We start from the raw sequence: 23,785 nt of genomic DNA on the forward strand, positions 1-23,785 counted from the left end.
CTTACACTTAGGTCACACTACACATACATGTACAAGCATATATATACACACCCCTCTGGGTTTTCTTCTATTTTCTTACTAGTTCTTGTCCTTGTTTATTTTCTCTTATCTCCATGGGGAAGTGTAACAAAACTCTTCCTCCGTAAGCCATGCGTGTTGTAAGAGGCGACTAAAATGCCGGGAGCAAGGGGCTAGTAACCTCTTCTCCTTAGTAATGTATACAAGAGAAGGGGTTACTAGCCCCTTGCTCCTGGCATTTTAGTTGCCTCTTACAACACGCATGGCTTACGGAGGAAGAGTTTTGTTACACTTCCCCATGGAGATAAGAGAAAATAAACAAGGACAAGAACTAGTAAGAAAAATAGAAGAAAACCCAGAGGGGTGTGTATATATATGCTTGTACATACTTGTGTAGTGTGACCTAAGTGTAAGTAGAAGTAGCAAGATACCTGAAGCCTTGCATGTTTATGAGACAGAAAAAAAGACACCAGAAATCCTACCATCATGTAAAACAATTACACTCACTTGGCAGGACAGTAGTACCTCCCTGGGTGGTTGCTGTATACCAACCTACTACCTAGGTCATGTCATTACAAGTCTCTATAAATGGCACTTCTCAGCCAATTTGCCTGACAACACCAGTCATTTAAGGTTTGCCTTGCTCTTAACCCCCACAGATGCTGCCACTCTGCTCAAGGAATTCTACTGTATATTGTATTTTCTGGCATATACGGTGCACTTTTTTTTCCATACTGTCTTGAAAAATCAGCCTGCACCTTATATGCTCAAGGTCAGGGTCAAGGGTAGACTTTGGTTTATGGTTTAACACTTGTTTACTAACATAATGTTACAACTGCTTGGAAACACTGTCTTATATGTCTCATACGCTCATGAACCTTATGTGCCAGAAAATACGATAAGTACTGTATGAAGTTATCCTTCTCTCCCTTCGATCAAGCTTGATTACCTTCCATTTCCCAGGCACTGAATAAGCACTATAGGCTTTAGGAATGAGTTGGCAACCATTCTCTTGCCCTAGTGATAGAAGGCAATAATTTGCATGCCCTGGCATTGAGCTGTGGTTGTGTTAGGGCACAGCAAGTGGAGGTAATGCATGGCTGTTCACAAGTCACCTGCTACTCAAGGGTTCCCACATACTCCACCACTGCAAGTTCGGTCTTTTCTTCCATGCCAAGTGGGAGTTTCTCGAAGAAGGAAATTCTTCGTTTATAATCCACCTTGCGCTTCAGAAAGACGTGGTACTTATTTACAATCACAATATCGCTCTCACTGGGTTGAGGCTCAATAGGTACTGGTTTATTCTTAACTTCTCTACAATACAAGCCATTCTTCTTAATCAAGTAGGCAAGACGACCCTTATGAAGCATGTAATAATGCCTGTTGCACGAGCCTTTGGTCGACCACTCTCCACAGTCGTCCTTATATTTGCTCTTCATGCCCATCTTGCGTCGTCTTACGTTGTCCCGATTATCCATCAGGAAATAAACATTATCCTTCCTGCCTGCTGGAATCTCACGACCACACGGAGTGTTTAGCAGCACCAGGTTAAAGAGTTCGGAAATCTCTAGGAAGCGACCATCTCCAGGAATGGCGCCTGGTATGGTGTCTTGTGAGTCAGTATTCCCAGTGGTATTGGCCTCACAATTACTGAAGACATCCTGAAAAATGAAATAAAGGTGGGTAGAGTGGCATAAGTCAACAAGTAGTAATTCAACAACACTTTAAGCCTTGAAAACCTTCATTCAATCATGTTTCACTCATGATAGGGTTTTGATAATGCCCAATAGGCATGAATAGCCAATGAAAAGAAAAAGCATTCACCATCATTCATTCAGTCGCTGTCTTGGCAGAAGCTTGCTTACATTACAGTTCAAATAGCCACTGAACAACAGCATCCTCACCCTCCTTCAGAGAGCAGACACTATACTTCCCATCTCCAGGACTCAAGTCTGGCTAACTAATTTCCCTGAATCCCCTCTTAAAATATGCTTTACTTACACACTAGCAGCATGTCAAGCCATAAAATCCATTTGAGTTTATTATTTTAATAAGAGGGGAATCGCTAAACATGCAGGAGCCATCCAGCACATGGGAATAGTTGTAGTAATCAGGTTCGATTAAGGGGATCATAGGTCTACTTCCTTGGATCAAGAGCTCCTCATCAGCATCAAGACACTTCCCCTGAGGGGGCACTGTACGTTAAACCACAGTGATGTGTTGTGTGTGGTGTGGTGTGTTGGTGTAATAAAGTGTGGCACTGTGGTGACACATGGAGAGTGGTGACGCATGACAAGTGTGTGCTCAATTACGGTAAGATATGCAGCCAAGTACAGACAATAAGACTCACGTACTTTCTCCTCAGAGTTTGACGTCTCTGTGTTGAGAGTGAGCAGTCCATCTTGCTGCAGAGACTCTCTATCCACCTTCCCTGATATCTTCCTCACACTATTGTCGTCTTCCTTTTTGGCCATAACCCCAATAACATTTTCACGCGGCATTATTTTGGCACAGGAGCAGTTGATTTCAGTGTTTGATTCATCAACCATCTGGTGAAAAATATAAAGAGTATAGGATGACAGGTATATATGATGTTCAATGTAAGTGTCATGCTTGGGATTCACAAAATAGCAATAGCATGACAGCAAACACACAGTATGGCCTGGGGCTTTTAGGACTTGCCAGCCATGTGTCTGAGTTTCACCTGTTCTAATATTATTATTAAGGGTGTCCTATAGCTGGGTTGGTAGTGTACTCAGCTCACACACTTAGATCTGGGGGTCATTTCCAAGTATGGGTGGAAACATTAGGATGCGTTTCCTTAAGACGCCCACTGTCCATGTTCACCAATCAGTAAAATAGGTACCTGGGTGTTAGTCAACTGGTGTGGGTCATATCCTGGGACAGAAATTGACCTAATTTGCCTGAAATACTCTGCACAACACAGGGCTTTCTATACAGTATGTCACTGATGTCAGCTAGGCCTGTATACCTTGTACATAAACTTGTAGAAATAAATATTATTATTATTATTATTACAATCAAAACTAAACATTATACCCACAAGGTCACATGTTCTGTGACATGCTCATAGATGCTTATTAGAGATGACCAGTTTACTCCACACTGACAGTTACAACAGTACTCAAAGTGACCTATGGTAGTACTAAATTTTAGTTAGTTAAATATCTTTATTATGCACCCTTTATCCCTTATGCGGACATCATACCCATGGTGTGGGTGGTAATCAAAATATTACAGAGGTACATAATGGGTCCAGGGACTGGGCTTCAAAGTTCTGATAGTTCAACAGGGTACAGTGGAAATGAACATGTTTATATCTGGTTACAATTGCTGTAATAAGCTATTTATGCAGATAATGAAATCAGCCACAAAATATTAGTGTAGCTTAATTGTGATTTTGAATTATTTATAATAGCTTATATTTTATCAAGGTATAGAAGACAACTTGAGCCTAAGCTCTTGACCCCACTTATTAGGAGCCCTGATGGCAGGTTTGAGGTAAACTAACCTTGCATACACCGCTCATATCCATTACTAGAAGTGCACACTTTGTGTGCACCTCTGGTATTGGATATATGTGCATGTATGTATGTATTTATATTCATATATGTGAATGTTCTCCATGGAAAAGTGGAAAAGAATTCTTCCTCCATAAGCCATGAGTGCTGTAAGAAGCGACTAAAATGCTGGGAGCAAGGGGCTAGTAATCCTTCTCTTGTATACATTATTAAATGTAAAAAGAAAAACTTTTGTTTTTCATTTTAGGTCACCCTGCCTCAGTGGGATATGGCCAGTTTGTTGAAAAAAAAAAAGTGTGTGTGTGTCTGTGTCATAATGGTAATAATCCATGCAAATATAATGATAAGAATTTCATTACGTATACACTACCATATTCTTAGAGTTCGATGCTTTGAGGTGATGCGCAAGTTTGCCACTTTGCAATGGAGTGGCACTCTCATCCTCTGATCTCTCAGAGTGTTGCGTAAACTTTGCACTCTTGAGTGGAGCGGCACTTTCGTCCATTGATTTATCCAAATCATGGGTAAGCTTCCCACTGTGCTGAGGAGCAGCATTTTCCTGTCCTGCCTCAGAAGGACCATCACTATCTTCTTCCACTTCTGGCAGTGAGCTTGTGCATGGTGGTGTCTGGCAGTGGCAGGAGCACCCCTTAATGGAACACATTTTGTTAGGCCTCTGCTGAAAGACAAGACCAAAATTTAACGTAGGATGTGAGGCTTGGAAAATAAAGATTAATGCAATAGACTCACATTTTGCACGTTCACAAATAATTTTCAATAAACAGCAATTGAAATTTTAAAGTCAACTTTTCTAAGCAGCTCCTCCACAAATTGCGATTTTTCATAAATACAACTGAGAAAGTACATTGAAAACTGAATGGCATGTATTATGGAGGCCTTTCCATGCACTCTCCAATTTCATGTGTACTTTTTTAATCGCATTTAAGAAAAATTACACTATATAGAGAAGCTTTATGAGAGCCGACTGTAGCAAAGGTCACGTTTTGTGAGAGTGACCGCACTATTATGCAAAGTTGAGGGAAAAATGCACACATTCTCTTATTTTGCATTGAAATCTGGTTTGACTGAGCGATGAGATGTTTTTTCTCCTCACTTAGGGAGAGTCCAGTGTTGTGGGGAGAGTACAGTGAACCCCCGGTTAACGATATTTTTTCACTCCAGAAGTATGTTCAGGTGCCAGTACTGACCGAATTTGTTCCCATAAGGAATATTGTGAAGTAGATTAGTCCATTTCAAACCCCCAAACATACACGTACAAACGCACTTACATAAATACACTTACATAATTGGTCGCATTCGGAGGTGATCGTTATGCGGGGGTCCACTGTATAGCTTGATTGTGTGAGAAGGCACCATCGCTGCTGGTTGTCTTCATGATGCATCCCATACCCTGCACTCTCTTTTGTGTTTGAAGAATAAGATGTGCAGCACTTGGGAATCTTTATCAAGGAAACGTATCGCCAGCCAATGGTTTCTTCGGTCCAATACAGAGAAGAACGGTGGAAAATGAGGAGTAGTTAAAGGTAATAAGTCCCTCAGCTTGGAGTCAATGTGTTCTCAAGACCGATATCCTGAACACACTGACTCCAGGCTGAGAGACTGATTACCTCACACTCATCTTCCACTGTTCTTCTCTGTACTGGATTGAAGAAGCCACTGGCTGGCAAAACATTTCCATAATAAAAATCCCCGAATGTTGCACAAGTGTCTCATTCTTCAACTTGTCAGCTTTCTTGTTTAATCAACAGATTTTTTTATTTTTATCCCACCACCTAATCTTGTCCATGAATATTAACCATGGCAATCATGAGGGATACTATTAATGTTGGAAGTATCAAGAAATACAGGTATGAAAAAATACCACAGAGAAAATAGGAAATAAAACCTGAAGGCTTTCATGTGTTTAGACATATATTCCTCTGAAGATGTGTGGGTAAGAGCATGATAGCTCTCAGGTTTAATTCCCTGTTTTCACTGATATTTTTTAAAATTTGCAATCACACGTTTTATTTTGGTTTCTTTAAAGTACAGGTATATATATAACCAAATTTAAAAAAAAAAAAAGAGTATATACATGTACTATACATATTAACCCTTTGACTGTGGCGGTCGTATATGTACGTCATAGGAGATACCGTGTTTGACGTATCTATACGCATAAATTCTAGCGGCTTCAAATCAAGCAGGAGAAAGCTGGTAGGCCCACATGTGAGAGAATGGGTCTCCATGGTCAGTGTGCACCATATAAAAAAATCGGGAAGCCAGTGGTGCATTGTGGGAATACCATTTCAGTTGTCCTTTTTCAGCATGTCTAGCGGTAAGAAATATGTGACTTCCCTGCAAATCTGGGACTCTTCTCTTCCCAAGTGATGCTCTAACACAGATGGAAGTGTCAATGAAGATCAATTTCATGATTTCGAGGAGTTTGAGACCAAAAGCAATGGAGGAGGTGGAGGAGGAGGAAGAGGAGGAGGAGGAAGAAGAGGAGGAGGAAGAAGAGGAGGAGGAAGAAGAGGAGGAGGAAGGAAGGAGGAAGAGGAAGGAAGAAGGGAGGAGGAGGGAGGAGGAGGTAGGAGGGAGGAGGAAGAAGGAGGGAGGAGGAAGAAGGACGGAGGAGGACGAAGGAGGGAGGAGGAAGGAGGGAGGAGGTGGGAGGGAGGAGGAGGAAGGAGGGAGGGAGGAAGGAGGAGGGAGGAGGAGGAAGGAGGAGGGAGGAGGAGGAAGGAGGGAGGGAGAAGGTGGAAGGAGGAAGGAGGAGGAGGAGGAGGAGGAGAAGAAGAAGAAGAAGAAGAAGAAGAAGAAGAAGAAGAAGAAGATGAAGAAGAAGAAGAAGAAGAAGAAGAAGAAGAAGAAGAAGAAGAAGAAGAAGAAGAAGAAGAAGAAGAAGAAGAAGAAGAAGAAGAAGAAGAAGAAGAAGAATAATAATACCTAATAATAATAATATGTAATAATATGTTCCCTTGAGGCATGAAAACAGTTCACCCCATGACAGTGACAAGATAAGGGGAGATAACATCTGATAAGAGCTGACCTTTGATGAGCGTAAACGAGGGTGGAGGGAGGGGGGCAGCTGTCCATCTGTCAAGAGGAGGAGGAGGAGGAGGAGGAGGAGGAGAAGGAGAAGGAGAAGAAGGAGAAGGAGAAGAAGGAGGAGGAGGAGTAGGAGGAGGAGGAGGAGGAGGAGGAGGAGGAGGAGTAGGAGGAGGAGGAGGAGGAGGAGGAGGAGGAGGAGGAGGAGGAGGAGGAGGAGGAGGAGGAGGAGGAGAAGGAGGAGGAGGAGGAGGAGGAGGAGGAGGAGTAGGAGGAGGAGGAGGAGGAGGAGGAGGAGGAGGAGGAGGAGGAGGAGGAGGAGGAGGAGGAGGAGGAGGAGGAGGAGAAGAAGAAGAAGAAGAAGAAGAAGAAGAAGAAGAAGAAGAAGAAGAAGAAGAAGAAGAAGAAGAAGAAGAAGAAGACGAAGAAGAAGAAGATGATGATGATGATGATGACGACGAACAAACATTTGTCTGTCTGTCTATTTGTCTGTCTGCCAAACTCCCTGTCTATCCGTCTAGCTCTGTCTCAGAGAGAGCCACAAGACTGTGTCATCATCACGTTTACTCACATCTTCAAGCAGAGTATAGCACTTTGTCTGGATTTTTTGGGTTATCCTAGGTAATTTATACTATGTATAGTTGTATTTATGTGTACCTGTGAGACAGAGATAGACAGAGAGAGAGAAAGAGAGACAGATTGAAAGAGATAGAATGAGGGAGAAAGATAATTAGATAGAATGGAGGGGGAAGCAGCATCCGACCCCCATTGTTTTGACAGGCGGTAGGGGTAGTGACTAATGAGACAATATGTCATTTTGACAGCTGCCGACTCCTGACTCAAAACAATTATAAGCCACACACTCGCACACAAGACAAGCTTGCTGAAGGGTGATAATAGGAGTTTTATGAAAGTATCTAGTGACTATATATGTGTATATATATTATAGAAACCAGAAGCAAGAAGGGAAGGCAGGAATGAAGGAAGGACTAGATGAAAGGAAGGAAAAAAGTAATGAAGGACAGATGAAGGAATGTAGGAAGAGAGGTGGAATGCCCTCCAGGTAGCCTCCAGGTAGGAAAGGAATGAAGGAAATTAGGAAGGAATGATGACACACGACCATTTACCTAGGATAACTACATAACACAACTGCCTGCTAATACTTTGAAGAAAACTGCTCAGACGAGATGTTTTGTCTTTGCACATAAAAAAAAAATTCAACAAAAATGCACACACACTGATTTTATGTGTGAGAGTGTAAAACACCACTGTGTATGACACCATGTTTTATGTGTGAGAGTGTAAAACACCACTGTGTATGACACCATGTTTTATGTGTAAGAGTGTAAAACACCACTGTGTATGACACCATGTTTCACAGAGTTCCACAAGCTGCAGAACTTCTAGGAATATATTCAGTGACTGTATATTGGTATATATATTATAGAACAATAGTAATAAACAATTTTTTGTATTGTTTGTTTTTGTAAACAAGTTTTGTAAACAATATATTGATAATTATGTTTGTGTGCTTATTGTGTTGTATACAACGAGTGTATATATGTACATTGCACCTTACTTTGGTTTCACAGGCCACATAAGTTATGTGAAAAAATAAAATAGTGAAAAGAACAACAAACCTTCAAATACAAGTAAACTAAAGTTTACCGGGTGAGCGGCAGTCGCCGCTGTTGCCATACGCGGCTCATTTTCTGCAAACTTCATGCCTCTATATCTCGGTAAGTACTGATGGGAAAAATTTTTTTTTTGGGACTAAAACAATCAGAAAAATAATCTTAACATTTTCATAAGAAAAAATAATTTTTTTTTCGAATATTTTGCGACACCAGGAGACACTTCAGGATTGGGCCCTTCAACAGTCAAAGGGTTAAGTAAGGTTGATAAAAAATTATATGGGATGCCAGATTTAGAAAAAGATTTATATATAGAAAGTCAGGGTTAGAATTTTTTTTATTATATGTTAGGTTCAGAGTTTCTTTTTTATATATCATTATACAGTGGACCCTCGACCAATGATGGCATTGACTAACGATATAATCGGGTAACGATGCATTTTTGCGTAAAAATATTGGCTCGACCAATGATGAAAAACTCAGGTAAGAACATTCGTCCCAAACATGTCTGCCTGTCCGTTCAGCCTGAGCACCTCAGCTGCCCTGCCTTCAGCTAGTGTGCCATTGTTTACGAGCCAGGGTGGACAGTTCCATGCATACATGCAATATATTTTGCATTATTCTATTGTTTTCAGTGTCTGTAACTGCTAAATAAGCCACCATGGGCCCAAAGAAAGCTTCTAGTGCCAACTCTGTGGTATAAAGAGTGAGAAATACTATCGAAATACTATCGTACCATGGTGCAGCTGTTGCTGCACCACCGTCAGCTGCTGCTGCACCACCATCAGCTGCTGCTGTACTACCATCAGCTGCTGCTGTATCACCATCAACTGCTGCTGTACCATGGTCAGCTGTTGCTGCACCACCTTCAGCTGCTGCTGCACCACTGTCAGCTGCTGCTGTACCATGATCAGCTGCTGCTGCTGCTGCACCACAGTCAGCTGTTGCTGCACCACCATCAGCTGCTGCTGTACCACCATCAGCTGTTGCTGTACCATGGTCAGCTGTTGCTGCTCCTGCACCACCATCAGCTGTTGCTGCACCACCATCAGCTGCTGCTGCACAAACCATACCACAGGCAGGGATAGAACCTGCGATCAGAGAGTCTCAAAACTGGCTAACACGACAGTCTGGAGTTTTGAGACTCTCTGATCACGGGTTCTATCCCCACCCGTGGTATGGTTTGTTTGCAATCGTGTCATTACGATTTTGTGAGTCAAGCTGCTGCACCACCGTCAGCTGTACTACTCGAAGGTGTGGAGAGAGTGTTGTTGGTGTTGCTTAACAAGAAACAATTACCAAGAAACAATTAACCCCAGAGGGTTAGCCACCCAGGATAACCCAAGAAAGTCAGTGCGTCATCGAGGACTGTCTAACTTATTTCCATTGGGGTCCTTAATCTTGTCCCCCAGGATGCGAACCACACCAGTCGACTAACACCCAGGTGAAAAGGAAAAAATGCCTGAAACTAGTGCTCATATTGGTGAATTTAAGGCCAGCAAAGGTTGGTTTGAGAGATTTAAGAATCGTAGTGGCATACACAGTGTGATAAGGCATTGCGAAGCTGAAAAATTCCAACTTCAACAAGTGTTCAATTGTGACGAAACAGGCCTGTTCTGGAAGAAAATGCCAAACAGGACCTACATTACTCAGGAGGAAAAGGCACTCCCAGAACACAAGCCTATGAAAGACAGGCTAACTCTCATGTTTTGTTGTAATGTTAGTGGTGATTGCAAAGTGAAGCCTTTACTCATGTATCACTCTGAAAATCCCAGAGTGTTAAAAAAAAACAGTGTCTCATCACTCATCAATACTCTTTAACCCTTAAACTGTCCAAACAGATGTATGTTCACATGTGTAGTGCTCCAAAAGTAGATCTATGTTTTTATACATATTTTCTAATACAAAAAAAAAATGTAGATCAAAGTTTTTTTACATGTTTTCAAATGTAAAAAAAAAAAAAGAAGATCTCCATTCTTTTACATACTTTCAAATGTTGAAAAAATGTAGATCTACGTTTGGACAGTTTAAGGGTTAATAAAGGTGTCATTTTAACATTTATTTATAAGGTTATCGTGCATGTCTCATTGTTTTCTTTGTAGGGAAATGTATATTTCATGGAAAAAAATTGTTTTTTTAATACTTTTGGCTGTCTGAAATGGATTAATGGATTTCCATTATTTCTTAAGGAGAAAATTAATTCGGCTAACAATAAACTCGGCTAAGGACAAGCTCTCTGGAACAGATTAAAATCATTAGTCGAGGGTCCACTGTATTCAAAGTGAAGTACTAAACCCATAAGGGTCATGCATCAGCCTGGAGAATGAGTACAATCAGGTGCTATCTGAGAAAGGCAACAATAGTTCCGATTCCTTCAATCAAGAGCCTATAACCAGTTTCAAAGATCCATCCATCCCTTGATTAGAAAAAATAATGGAGTACTGTATTGTATAAATGAAATAATAATAATAATGTAGGTAGTAGGTTGGTAGACAGCAACCACCCAGGGAAGTACTACCATCCTGCCAGATGACTGTGAAACAGAAACCTGTAACTCTTTTGCATGATGGTAGGATTGCTGGTTTCTTTTTTCTTTCTCATAAACACACTAGATAACAGGGATATCTTGCCACTCCTACTTACACTTTGGTCACACTTCACAGACACGCACATGCATATATATATACATACTTCTAGGTTTTTCTCCTTTTTCTAAATAGTTCTTGTTCTTCTTTATTTCTTCTATTGTCCATGGGGAAGTGGAAAAGAATCTTTCCTCCATAAGCCATGCGTGTCGTATGAGGCGACTAAAATGCCGGGAGCAATGGGCTAGTAACCCCTTCTCCTGTAGACATTTACTAAAAAAGAGAAGAAGAAAAACTTTATAAACCTGGGATGCTTGAATGTGCTTGGATGTAGTGCGGATGACAAGAAACAGATGATTGCTGATGTTATGAATGAAAAGTAGTTGGATGTCCTGGCCCTAAGCGAAACAAAGCTGAAGGGGGTAGGGGAGTTTCGGTGGGGGAAAATAAATGGGATTAAATCTGGAGTATCTGAGAGAGTTAGAGCAAAGGAAGGGGTAGCAGTAATGTTGAATGATCAGTTATGGAAGGAGAAAAGAGAATATGAATGTGTAAATTCAAGAATTATGTGGATTAAAGTAAAGGTTGGATGCAAAAAGTGGGTCATAATAAGCGTGTATGCACCTGGAGAAGAGAGGAATGCAGAGGAGAGAGAGAGATTTTGGGAGATGTTAAGTAAATGTATAGGAGCCTTTGAACCAAGTGAGAGAGTAATTGTGGTAGGGGACCTGAATGCTAAAGTAGGAGAAACTTTTAGAGAGGGTGTGGTAGGTAAGTTTGGGGTGCCAGGTGTAAATGATAATGGGAGCCCTTTGATTGAACTTTGTATAGAAAGGGGTTTAGTTATAGGTAATACATATTATAAGAAAAAGAGGATAAATAAGTATACAAGATATGATGTAGGGTGAAATGACAGTAGTTTGTTGGATTATGTATTGGTAGATAAAAGACTGTTGAGTAGACTTCAGGATGTACATGTTTATAGAGGGGCCACAGATATATCAGATCACTTTCTAGTTGTAGCTACACTGAGAGTAAAAGGTAGATGGGATACAAGGAGAATAGAAGCATCAGGGAAGAGAAAGGTGAAGGTTTATAAACTAAAAGAGGAGGCAGTTAGGGTAAGATATAAACAGCTATTGGAGGATAGATGGGCTAATGAGAGCATAGGCAATGGGGTCGAAGATGTATGGTGTAGGTTTAAAAATGTAGTGTTAGAGTGTTCAGCAGAAGTTTGTGGTTACAGGAAAGTGGGTGCGGGAGGGAAGAGGAGCGATTGGTGGAATGATGATGTAAAGAGAGTAGTAAGGGAGAAAAAGTTGGCATATGAGAAGTTTTTACAAAGTAGAAGTGATGCAAGGAGGGAAGAGTATATGGAGAAAAAGAGAGAGGTTAAGAGAGTGGTGAAGCAATGTAAAAAGAGAGCAAATAAGAGAGTGGGTGAGATGTTATCAACAAATTTTGTTGAAAATAAGAAAAAGTTTTGGAGTGAGATTAACAAGTTAAGGAAGCCTAGAGAACAAATGGATTTGTCAGTTAAAAATAGGAGAGGAGAGTTATTAAATGGAGAGTTAGAGGTATTGGGAAGATGGAGGGAATATTTTGAGGAATTGTTAAATGTTGATGAAGATAGGGAAGCTGTGATTTTGTGTATAGGGCAAGCAGGAATAACATCTTGTAGGAGTGAGGAAGAGCCAGTTGTGAGCATGGGGGAAGTTCGTGAGGCAGTAGGTAAAATGAAAGGGGGTAAGGCAGCCGGGATTGATGGGATAAAGATAGAAATGTTAAAAGCAGGTGGGGATATAGTTTTGGAGTGGTTGGTGCAATTATTTAATAAATGTATGGAAGAGGGTAAGGTACCTAGGGATTGGCAGAAAGCATGCATAGTTCCTTTGTATAAAGGCAAAGGGGACAAAAGAGAGTGCAAAAATTATAGGGGGGATAAGTCTGTTGAGTATACCAGGTAAAGTGTATGGCAGAGTTATTATTGAAAAAATTAAGAGTAAGACGGAGAATAGGATAGCAGATGAACAAGGAGGCTTTAGGAAAGGTAGGGGTGTGTGGACCAGGTGTTTACAGTGAAACACATAAGTGAACAGTATTTAGATAAGGCTAAAGAGGTCTTTGTGGCATTTATGGATTTGGAAAAGGCGTATGACAGGGTGGATAGGGAGCAATGTGGCAGATGTTGCAGGTGTATGGTGTAGGAGGTAGGTTACTGAAAGCAGTGAAGAGTTTTTACGAGGATAGTGAGGCTCAAGTTAGAGTATGTAGGAAAGAAGGAAATTATTTCCCAGTAAAAGTAGGCCTTAGACAAGGATGTGTGATGTCACCGTGGTTGTTTAATATATTTATAGATGGGGTTGTAAGAGAAGTAAATGCGAGGGTCTTGGCAAGAGGCGTGGAGTTAAAAGACAAAGAATCACACATAAAGTGGGAGTTGTCACAGTTGCTCTTTGCTGATGACACTGTGCTCTTGGGAGATTCTGAAGAGAAGTTGCAGAGATTGGTGGATGAATTTGGTAGGGTGTGCAAAAGAAGAAAATTAAAAGTGAATACTGGAAAGAGTAAGGTTATGAGGATAACAAAAAGATTAGGTGATGAAAGATTGGATATCAGATTGGAGGGAGAAAGTATGGAGGAGGTGAATGTATTCAGATATTTGGGAGTGGACGTGTCAGCGGATGGGTCTATGAAAGATGAGGTGAATCATAGAATTGATGAGGGGAAAAGGGTGAGTGGTGCACTTAGGAGTCTGTGGAGACAAAGAACTTTGTCCTTGGAGTCAAAGAGGGGAATGTATGAGAGTATAGCTTTACCAACGCTCTTATATGGGTGTGAAGCATGGGTGATGAATGTTGCAGCGAGGAGAAGGCTGGAGGCAGTGGAGATGTCATGTCTGAGGGCAATGTGTGGTGTGAATATAATGCAGAGAATTCATAGTTTGGAAGTTAGGAGGAGGTGCGGGATTACCAAAACTGTTGTCCAGAGGGCTGAGGAAGGGTTGTTGAGGTGGTTCGGACATGTAGAGAGAATGGAGCGAAACAGAGTGACTTCAAGAGTGTATCAGTCTGTAGTGGAAGGAAGGTGGGGTAGGGGTCGGCCTAGGAAAGGTTGGAGGGAGGGGGTAAAGGAGGTTTTGTGTTCGAGGGGCTTGGACTTCCAGCAGGCATGCGTGAGCGTGTTTGATAGGAGTGAATGGAGACAAATGGTTTTTAATACTTGACGTGCTGTTGGAGTGTGAGCAAAGTAACATTTATGAAGGGGTTCAGGGAAACCGGCAGGCCGGACTTGAGTCCTGGAGATGGGAAGTACAGTGCCTGCACTCTGAAGGAGGGGTGTTAATGTTGCAGTTTAAAAAGTGCAGTGTAAAGCACCCTTCTGGCAAGACAGTGATGGAGTGAATGATGGTGAAAGTTTTTCTTTTTCGGGCCACCCTTTCTTGGTGGGAATCGGCCAGTGTGATAATAAAGAATAAAAAAATAATAATAATAATAACTCTAAAGATAAAGATAAAGAATCTAACACAAAGTGGGAGTTGTCACAGTTGCTCTTTGCTGATGACACTGTGCTTTTGGGAGATTCTGAAGAGAAGTTGCAGAGGTTGGTGGATGAGTTTGGTAGGGTATGTAAAAGAAGAAAATTGAAAGTGAATACAGTGGACCCCCGGTTAACGAACTTTTTTCATTCCAGTAGTATGTTCAGGTGCCAGTACTGACCGAATTTTTTCCCATAAGGAATATTGTGAAGTAGATTAGTCCATTTCAGACCCCCAAACATACACGTACAAACGCACTTACATAAATACACTTACATAATTGGTCGCATTTGGAGGTGATCGTTAAGCGGGGGTCCACTGTATAGGAAAGAGTAAGGTGATGAGGATAACAAAAAAATTAGGTAACAAAAGAATGGACATCATAATGGAGGGAGCGAGTATGGAGGTGGTGAATGTATTCAGATATTTAGGAGTGGACGTGTCAGCAGATGGGTCTATGAAAGATGAAGTGAATCATAGAAGTGATGAGGGGAAAAAGGCAAGTGGTGCACTGAGGAATCTGTGGAGACAGAGAACTTTGTCCATGGAAGCAAAGAGGGGAATGTATGAGAGTATAGTAATACCAACGCTCTTATATGGGTGTGAGGCATGGGTGGCAGATGTTGCAACAAGGAGAAGGCTGGAGGCAGTGGAGATGCCGTGTCTGAGGGAAATGTGTGATGTGAACATAATGCAGAGAATTTGTAGTTTGGAAATTAAGAGGAGGCGCAGGATTACCAAAACTATTATCCAGAGAGCTGAGGAGGGGTTGTTGAGGCAGTTCAGACATGTAGAGAGGTTGGAACAAAACAGAATGACTTTGAGAGTGTATAAATCTGAAGTGGAGGGAAGGTTGGGTAGAGGTCAGCCTATGAAAGGTTGGAGGGAGTGAATGGAGGCAAATTGTGCTGTTGGAGTGTGAGAAGGGTAATATTTATGAAGGGATTCAGGGAAACCGGCAGGCAGGATTTGAGTCCTGGAGATGGTAAGTAGAGTCTCTGCACTTCCAAATGGTGTTAATGTTCCAGTTTTATAACTGTAGTGTAAGCATGCCTCTGGTAAGACATGATGGAGTGAATGATGGTGAGTTTTTCTTTTTCGGGCCACCCTGCCTTAGTGAGAGACAGCCAGTGTGTTAATAAAAGAAAATACTAACTCAGCACTAAACCTACAAGTGCCAAACAGCACTGAATAATAATAATAATAAAATTATTATTACTATTAATAGGCATACTTTAGAGTGTGGTTTTTGCTATTTTTTAACATTATTCCAACTATTGGATTCTCGGACAATGCCCGTTACTCCAACATATTGAGGGATTACTGTACTTCTTCAATTACATTTACAAAAAAATCACACTACATAGATGAGCTTTATAAGAGATCATACCATACTCAACATAACTTGTAAAATTAAATAAGCCTATAATGTAAAATAAAACATAAATAACACATGGGTGTAGGGTTTTTTGTGTATTGTTCCAGTTATGATACTGTACCTTTATATTCTACAATGTACATGCATAATGAATAAACATGATGCAAAAAGGAATTCCTTACATCCTGGTTGATGGCCTGATCCATCAGGCTGTTGGTACCAGAACTGGATATAATTGAACTACCAATACTAGTTCAGACTTTATTAGTAAGAAACAGTGCACTCACAAAGGTGGTTCAGACTCAGGGTCGCTGGGCCACCTAACAACATTCTGGTACAATCATCAAATATTTATTCTGTGTTATGGAAAGGGATTACACTGACATAAATCCAACACTGGAATAATAATAATAACTGTGTAATGCATTTTCGTATGAGAAAACGCATTACATGGAACAATAATAATAATGTAATGCATTTTTGTGAGAAAATGCATCTCATGGAACAATAATAATAATGTAAAGCATTTTTGTGGGAAAATGCATTACATGGAACAATAATAATAATGTAATATGTTCAGGAGAGGGGTGGGATTGAATTATGGGGAATCAAATACAAAAATGCATTACATGGAACAATAATAATAATGTAATGCATTTTTGTGAGAAAAAACCTTTTCTCTGAATCTGGGACACTGGAGTGATGTTGCTCTTGGTCTGATTAATTACAGTGGACCCCCGCTTAACAATCACCTCACAATGCGACCAATTATGTAAGTGTATTTATGTAAGTGCATTTGTACGTGCATGTTTGGGGGTCTGAAATGGACAAATCTACTTCACAATATTCCTTATGGGAACAAATTCGGTCAGTACTGGCACCTGAACATACTAGTGGAATGAAAAACTATCGTTAACCGGGGGTCCACTGTACTTCCCACAAACTTGAAAAAGTCCTACATGAAGGATATAATAGTCCTACATGAAGGATATAATAGTCTTACATGAAGGATATAATAGTCCTACATGAAGGATATAATAGTCTTACATGAAGGATAGAATAGTCTTACATGAAGGATAGAATAGTCTTACATGAAGGATAGAATAGTCCTACATGAAGGTTATAATAGTCCTACATGAAGGTTATAATAGACCTACATGAAGGTTATAATAGACCTACATGAAGGTTATAATAGTCCTACATTAAGGTTATAATAGTCCTACATGAAGGTTATAATAGTCCTACATGAAGGATATAATAGTCTTACATGAAGGATATAATAGTCCTACATGAAGGATATAATAGTCTTACATGAAGGTTATAATAGTCCTACATGAAGGATATAATAGTCTTACATGAAGGATATAATAGTCCTACATGAAGGATATAATAGTCTTACATGAAGGATAGAATAGTCTTACATGAAGGATAGAATAGTCTTACATGAAGGATAGAATAGTCCTACATGAAGGTTATAATAGTCCTACATGAAGGTTATAATAGACCTACATGAAGGTTATAATAGACCTACATGAAGGTTATAATAGTCCTACATTAAGGTTATAATAGTCCTATATGAAGGTTATAATAGTCCTACATGAAGGATATAATAGTCTTACATGAAGGATATAATAGTCCTACATGAAGGATATAATAGTCTTACATGAAGGTTATAATAGTCCTACATGAAGGATATAATAGTCTTACATGAAGGATATAATAGTCCTACATGAAGGATAGAATAGTCTTACATGAAGGTTATAATAGTCCTACATTAAGGTTATAATAGTCCTACATGAAGGTTATAATAGACCTACATGAAGGTTATAATAGTCCTACATGAAGGTTATAATAGTCCTACATGAAGGATATAATAGTCCTACATGAAGGTTATAATAGACCTACATGAAGGTTATAATAGTCCTACATTAAGGTTATAATAGTCCTACATGAAGGATATAATAGTCCTACATGAAGGATAGAATAGTCTTACATGAAGGATATAATAGTCCTACATGAAGGATATAATAGTCTTACATGAAGGATAGAATAGTCTTACATGAAGGATAGAATAGTCCTACATGAAGGTTATAATAGTCCTACATGAAGGTTATAATAGACCTACATGAAGGTTATAATAGACCTACATGAAGGTTATAATAGACCTACATGAAGGTTATAATAGTCCTACATGAAGGTTATAATAGACCTACATGAAGGTTATAATAGTCCTACATGAAGGTTATAATAGACCTACATGAAGGTTATAATAGTCCTACATTAAGGTTATAATAGTCCTACATGAAGGTTATAATAGTCCTACATGAAGGATATAATAGACCTACATGAAGGTTATAATAGTCCTACATTAAGGTTATAATAGTCCTACATGAAGGTTATAATAGACCTACATAAAGGTTATAATAGTCCTACATGAAGGTTATAATAGACCTACATAAAGGTTATAATAGACCTACATGAAGGTTATAATAGACCTACATGAAGGTTATAATATTCCTACATGAAGGTTATAATAGACCTACATGAAGGATATAATATACCTACATTAAGGTTATAATAGTCCTACATGAAGGTTATAATAGACCTACGTGAAACTTATAATAGACCTACATGAAGGTTATAATAGACCTACATGAAGGTTATAATAGTCCTACATGAAGGTTATAATAGACCTACATGAAGGTTATAATAGTCCTACATGAAGGTTATAATGGATCTACATGAAGGTTATAATAGACCTACATGAAGGTTATAATAGTCCTACATGAAGGTTATAATAGACCTACATGAAGGTTATAATAGACCTACATGAAGGTTATAATAGTCCTACATGAAGGTTATAATAGACCTACATAAAGGTTATAATAGTCCTACATGAAGGTTATAATAGACCTACACGAAGGTTATAATAGTCCTACATGAAGGTTATAATAGACCTACATGGTTATAATAGTCCTATATGAAGGTTATAATAGACCTACATAAAGGTTATAATAGTCCTACATGAAGGTTATAATAGACCTACATGAAGGTTATAATAGACCTACATAAAGGTTATAATAGTCCTACATGAAGGTTATAATAGACCTACATGAAGGTTATAATAGACCTACATAAAGGTTATAATAGTCCTACATGAAGGTTATAATAGACCTACATGAAGGTTATAATAGTCCTACATGAAGGTTATAATAGACCTACATAAAGGTTATAATAGTCCTACATGAAGGTTATAATAGACCTACATGAAGGTTATAATAGACCTACATAAAGGTTATAATAGTCCTACATGAAGGTTATAATAGACCTACATGAAGGTTATAATAGACCTACATGAAGGTTATAATAGACCTACATGAAGGTTATAATAAACCTACATGAAGGTTATAATAGACCTACATGAAGGTTATAATAGACCTACATGAAGGTTACAATAGACCTACATGAAGGTTATAATAGTCCTACATGAAGGTTATAACAGTCCTACATGAAGGTTATAATAGTCCTACATGAAGGTTATAATAGACCTACATGAAGGTTATAATAGTCCTACATGAAGGTTATAATAGTCCTACATGAAGGTTATAATAGTCCTACATGAAGGTTATAATAGTCCTACATGAAGGTTATAATAGACCTACATGAAGGTTATAATAGACCTACATGAAGGTTATAATAGTCCTACATGAAGGTTATAATATTCCTACATGAAGGTTATAATAGACCTACATGAAGGTTAAAGTAGTCCTACATGAAGGTTATAATAGATCTACATGGTTATAATAGTCCTACATGAAGGTTATAATAGACCTACATAAAGGTTATAATAGTCCTACATGAAGGTTATAATAGACCTACATGAAGGTTATAATAGTCCTACATGAAGGTTATAATAGTCCTACATGAAGGTTATAATAGTCCTACATGAAGGTTATAATAGTCCTACATGAAGGTTATAATAGACCTACATAAAGGTTATAATAGTCCTACATAAAGGTTATAATAGTCCTACATGAAGGTTATAATAGACCTACATAAAGGTTATAATAGTCCTACATGAAGGTTATAATAGACCTACATGAAGGTTATAATAGTCCTACATGAAGGTTATAATAGTCCTACATGAAGGTTATAATAGTCCTACATGAAGGTTATAAAAGACCTACATGAAGGTTATAATAGTCCTACATGAAGGTTATAATAGTCCTACATGAAGGTTATAATAGTCCTACATAAAGGTTATAATAGTCCTACATGAAGGTTATAATAGACCTACATAAAGGTTATAATAGTCCTACATGAAGGTTATAATAGACCTACATAAAGGTTATAATAGTCCTATATGAAGGTTATAATAGACCTACATGGTTATAATAGTCCTACATGAAGGTTATAATAGACCTACATGAAGGTTATAATAGTCCTACATGAAGGTTATAATAGACCTACATGAAGGTTATAATAGACCTACATGAAGGTTATAATACACCTACATGAAGGTTATAATAGACCTACATGAAGGTTATAATAGACCTACATGAAGGTTATAATAGACCTACATGAAGGTTATAATAGTCCTACATGAAGGTTATAATAGTCCTACATGAAGGTTATAATAGTCCTACATGAAGGTTATAATAGTCCTACATGAAGGTTATAATAGTCCTACATGAAGGTTATAATAGTCCTACATGAAGGTTATAATAGACCTACATAAAGGTTATAATAGACCTACATGAAGGTTATAATAGACCTACATGAAGGTTATAATAGACCTACATGAAGGTTATAATAGTCCTACATGAAGGTTATAATAGACCTACATGAAGGTTATAACAGTCCTACATGAAGGTTATAATAGTCCTACATAAAGGTTATAATAGTCCTACATGAAGGTTATAATAGACCTACATGGTTATAATAGTCCTACATAAAGTTTATAATAGACCTACATGAAGGTTATAATAGACCTACATGAAGGTTATAATAGTCCTACATGAAGGTTATAATAGTCCTACATGAAGGTTATAATAGACCTACATGAAGGTTATAATAGATCTACATGAAGGTTATAATAGTCCTACATGAAGGTTATAATAGACCTACATGAAGGTTATAATAGACCTACATGAAGGTTATAATAGACCTACATGAAGGTTATAATAGTCCTACATGAAGGTTATAATAGACCTATATGAAGGTTATAACAGACCTACATGAAGGTTATAATAGACCTACATGAAGGTTATAATAGTCCTACATGAAGGTTATAATAGTCCTACATGAAGATTATAATAGTCCTACATAAAGGTTATAATAGTCCTACATGAAGGTTATAATAGACCTACATGAAGGTTATAATAGTCCTACATGAAGGTTATAATAGTCCTACATGAAGGTTATAATAGTCCTACATGAAGGTTATAATAGTCCTACATGAAGGTTATAATGGACCTACATAAAGGTTATAGTAGACCTACATGAAGGTTATAATAGACCTACATGAAGGTTATAATAGTCCTACATGAAGGTTATAATAGACCTACATGAAGGTTATAATAGTCCTACATGAAGGTTATAATAGTCCTACATAAAGGTTATAATAGTCCTACATGAAGGTTATAATAGACCTACATGGTTATAATAGTCCTACATAAAGTTTATAGTAGACCTACATGAAGGTTATAATAGACCTAAATGAAGGTTATAATAGTCCTACATGAAGGTTATAATAGACCTACATGGTTATAATAGTCCTACATGAAGGTTATAATAGACCTACATGAAGGTTATAATAGACCTACATGAAGGTTATAATAATCCTACATGAAGGTTATAATAGTCCTACATGAAGGTTATAATAGTCCTACATGAAGGTTATAATAGACCTACATGGTTATAATAGTCCTACATGAAGGTTATAATAGACCTACATGAAGGTTATAATAGACCTACATGAAGGTTATAATAATCCTACATGAAGGTTATAATAGTCCTACATGAAGGTTATAATAGACCTACATGAAGGTTATAATAGTCCTACATGAAGGTTATAATAGTCCTACATGAAGGTTATAATAGTCCTACATGAAGGCTATAATAGACCTACATGAAGGTTATAATAGTCCTACATGAAGGTTATAATAGACCTACATGAAGGTTATAATAGTCCTACATGAAGGTTATAATAGTCCTACATGAAGGTTATATTAGTCCTACATGAAGGTTATAATAGTCCTACATGAAGGTTATAATAGACCTACATGAAGGATATAATAGTCCTACATGAAGGTTATAATAGTCCTACATGAAGGTTATATTAGTCCTACATGAAGGTTATAATAGTCCTACATGAAGCTTATAATAGACCTACATGAAGGTTATAATAGTCCTACATGAAGGTTATAATAGTCCTACATGAAGGTTATAATAGTCCTACATGAAGGCTATAATAGACCTACATGAAGGTTATAATAGTCCTACATGAAGGTTATAATAGACCTACATGAAGGTTATAATAGTCCTACATGAAGGTTATAATAGACCTACATGAAGGTTATAATAGTCCTACATGAAGGTTATAATAGTCCTACATGAAGGTTATAATAGTCCTACATGAAGGTTATAATAGTCCTACATGAAGGTTATAATAGACCTACATGAAGGTTATAATAGACCTACATGAAGGTTATAATAGTCCTACATGAAGGTTATAATAGTCCTACATGAAGGTTATAATAGACCTACATGAAGGTTATAATAGTCCAACATGAAGGTTATAATAGTCCTACATGAAGGTTATAATAGTCCTACATGGTTATAATAGTCCTACATGAAGGTTATAATAGACCTACATGAGGGTTATAATAGTCCTACATGAAGGTTATAATAGACCTACATGAAGGTTATAATAGACATACATGAAGGTTATAATAGTCCTACATGAAGGTTATAATAGTCCTACATGAAGGTTATAATAGACCTACATGAAGGTTATAATAGACCTACATGAAGGTTATAATAGTCCTACATGAAGGTTATAATAGACCTACATGAAGGTTATAATAGTCCTACATGAAGGTTATAATAGACCTACATGAAGGTTATCATAGTCCTACATGAAGGTTATAATAGACCTACATGAAGGTTATAATAGACCTACATGAAGGTTATAATAGTCCTACATGAAGGTTATAATAGTCCTACATGAAGGTTATAATAGACCTACATGAAGGTTATAATAGACCTACATGAAGGTTATAATAGACCTGCATGAAGGTTATAATAGACCTACATGAAGGTTATAATAGACCTACATGAAGGTTATAATAGACCTACATGAAGGTTATAATAGACCTACATGAAGGTTATAATAGACCTACATGAAGGTTATAATAGACCTACATGAAGGTTATAATAGACCTACATGAAGGTTATAAGAGACCTACATGAAGGTTATAATAGACCTACATGAAGGTTATAATAGACCTACATGAAGGTTATAATAGACCTACATGAAGGTTATAATAGACCTACATGAAGGTTATAATAGACCTACATGAAGGTTATAATAGACCTACATGAAGGTTATAATAGACCTACATGAAGGTTATAATAGACCTACATGAAGGTTATAATAGTCCTACATGAAGGTTATAATAGACCTACATGAAGGTTATAATAGAAGTACATGAAGGTTATAATAGTCCTACATGAAGGTTATAATAGTCCTACATGAAGGTTATAATAGTCCTACATGAAGGTTATAATAGACCTACATGAAGGTTATAATAGACCTACATGAAGGTTATAATAGTCCTACATGAAGGTTATAATAGTCCTACATGAAGGTTATAATAGTCCTACATGAAGGTTATAATAGACCTACATGAAGGTTATAATAGTCCTACATGAAGGTTATAATACTCCTACATGAAGGTTATAAGAGACCTACATGAAGGTTATAATAGACCTACATGAAGGTTATAATAGACCTACATGAAGGTTATAATAGTCCT

The 23,785-nt window shown here is 38.0% G+C and overlaps 1 protein-coding gene across 3 annotated transcripts in view; it reads right to left on the bottom strand.

Annotated features, from left to right (window-relative positions):
- Positions 1–359: 359 nt before the first annotated feature.
- The window catches only part of LOC128687294 (protein bric-a-brac 2), a 273,407-nt gene continuing 249,981 nt past the window's right edge, over positions 360–23,785 (bottom strand). Inside the window, exons 4-6 of one of the 3 annotated variants that reach the window (XM_070098437.1) lie at positions 3,931–4,239; positions 2,373–2,567; positions 360–1,679 (exon numbers count right to left, since the gene is read on the bottom strand). In XM_070098437.1, coding sequence (XP_069954538.1) covers positions 1,137–1,679; positions 2,373–2,567; positions 3,931–4,239 — 1,047 coding nt within the window. In that variant the 3' untranslated portion in view covers positions 360–1,136. The remainder of the gene's footprint in view (positions 1,680–2,372; positions 2,568–3,930; positions 4,240–23,785) is intronic. The other 2 variants (XM_070098436.1, XM_070098435.1) reach the window with 2 other exon arrangements.

This window comes from Cherax quadricarinatus, chromosome 62 (assembly GCF_038502225.1).
Source record: "Cherax quadricarinatus isolate ZL_2023a chromosome 62, ASM3850222v1, whole genome shotgun sequence".
NCBI classification, from domain to species: domain Eukaryota; kingdom Metazoa; phylum Arthropoda; class Malacostraca; order Decapoda; family Parastacidae; genus Cherax; species Cherax quadricarinatus.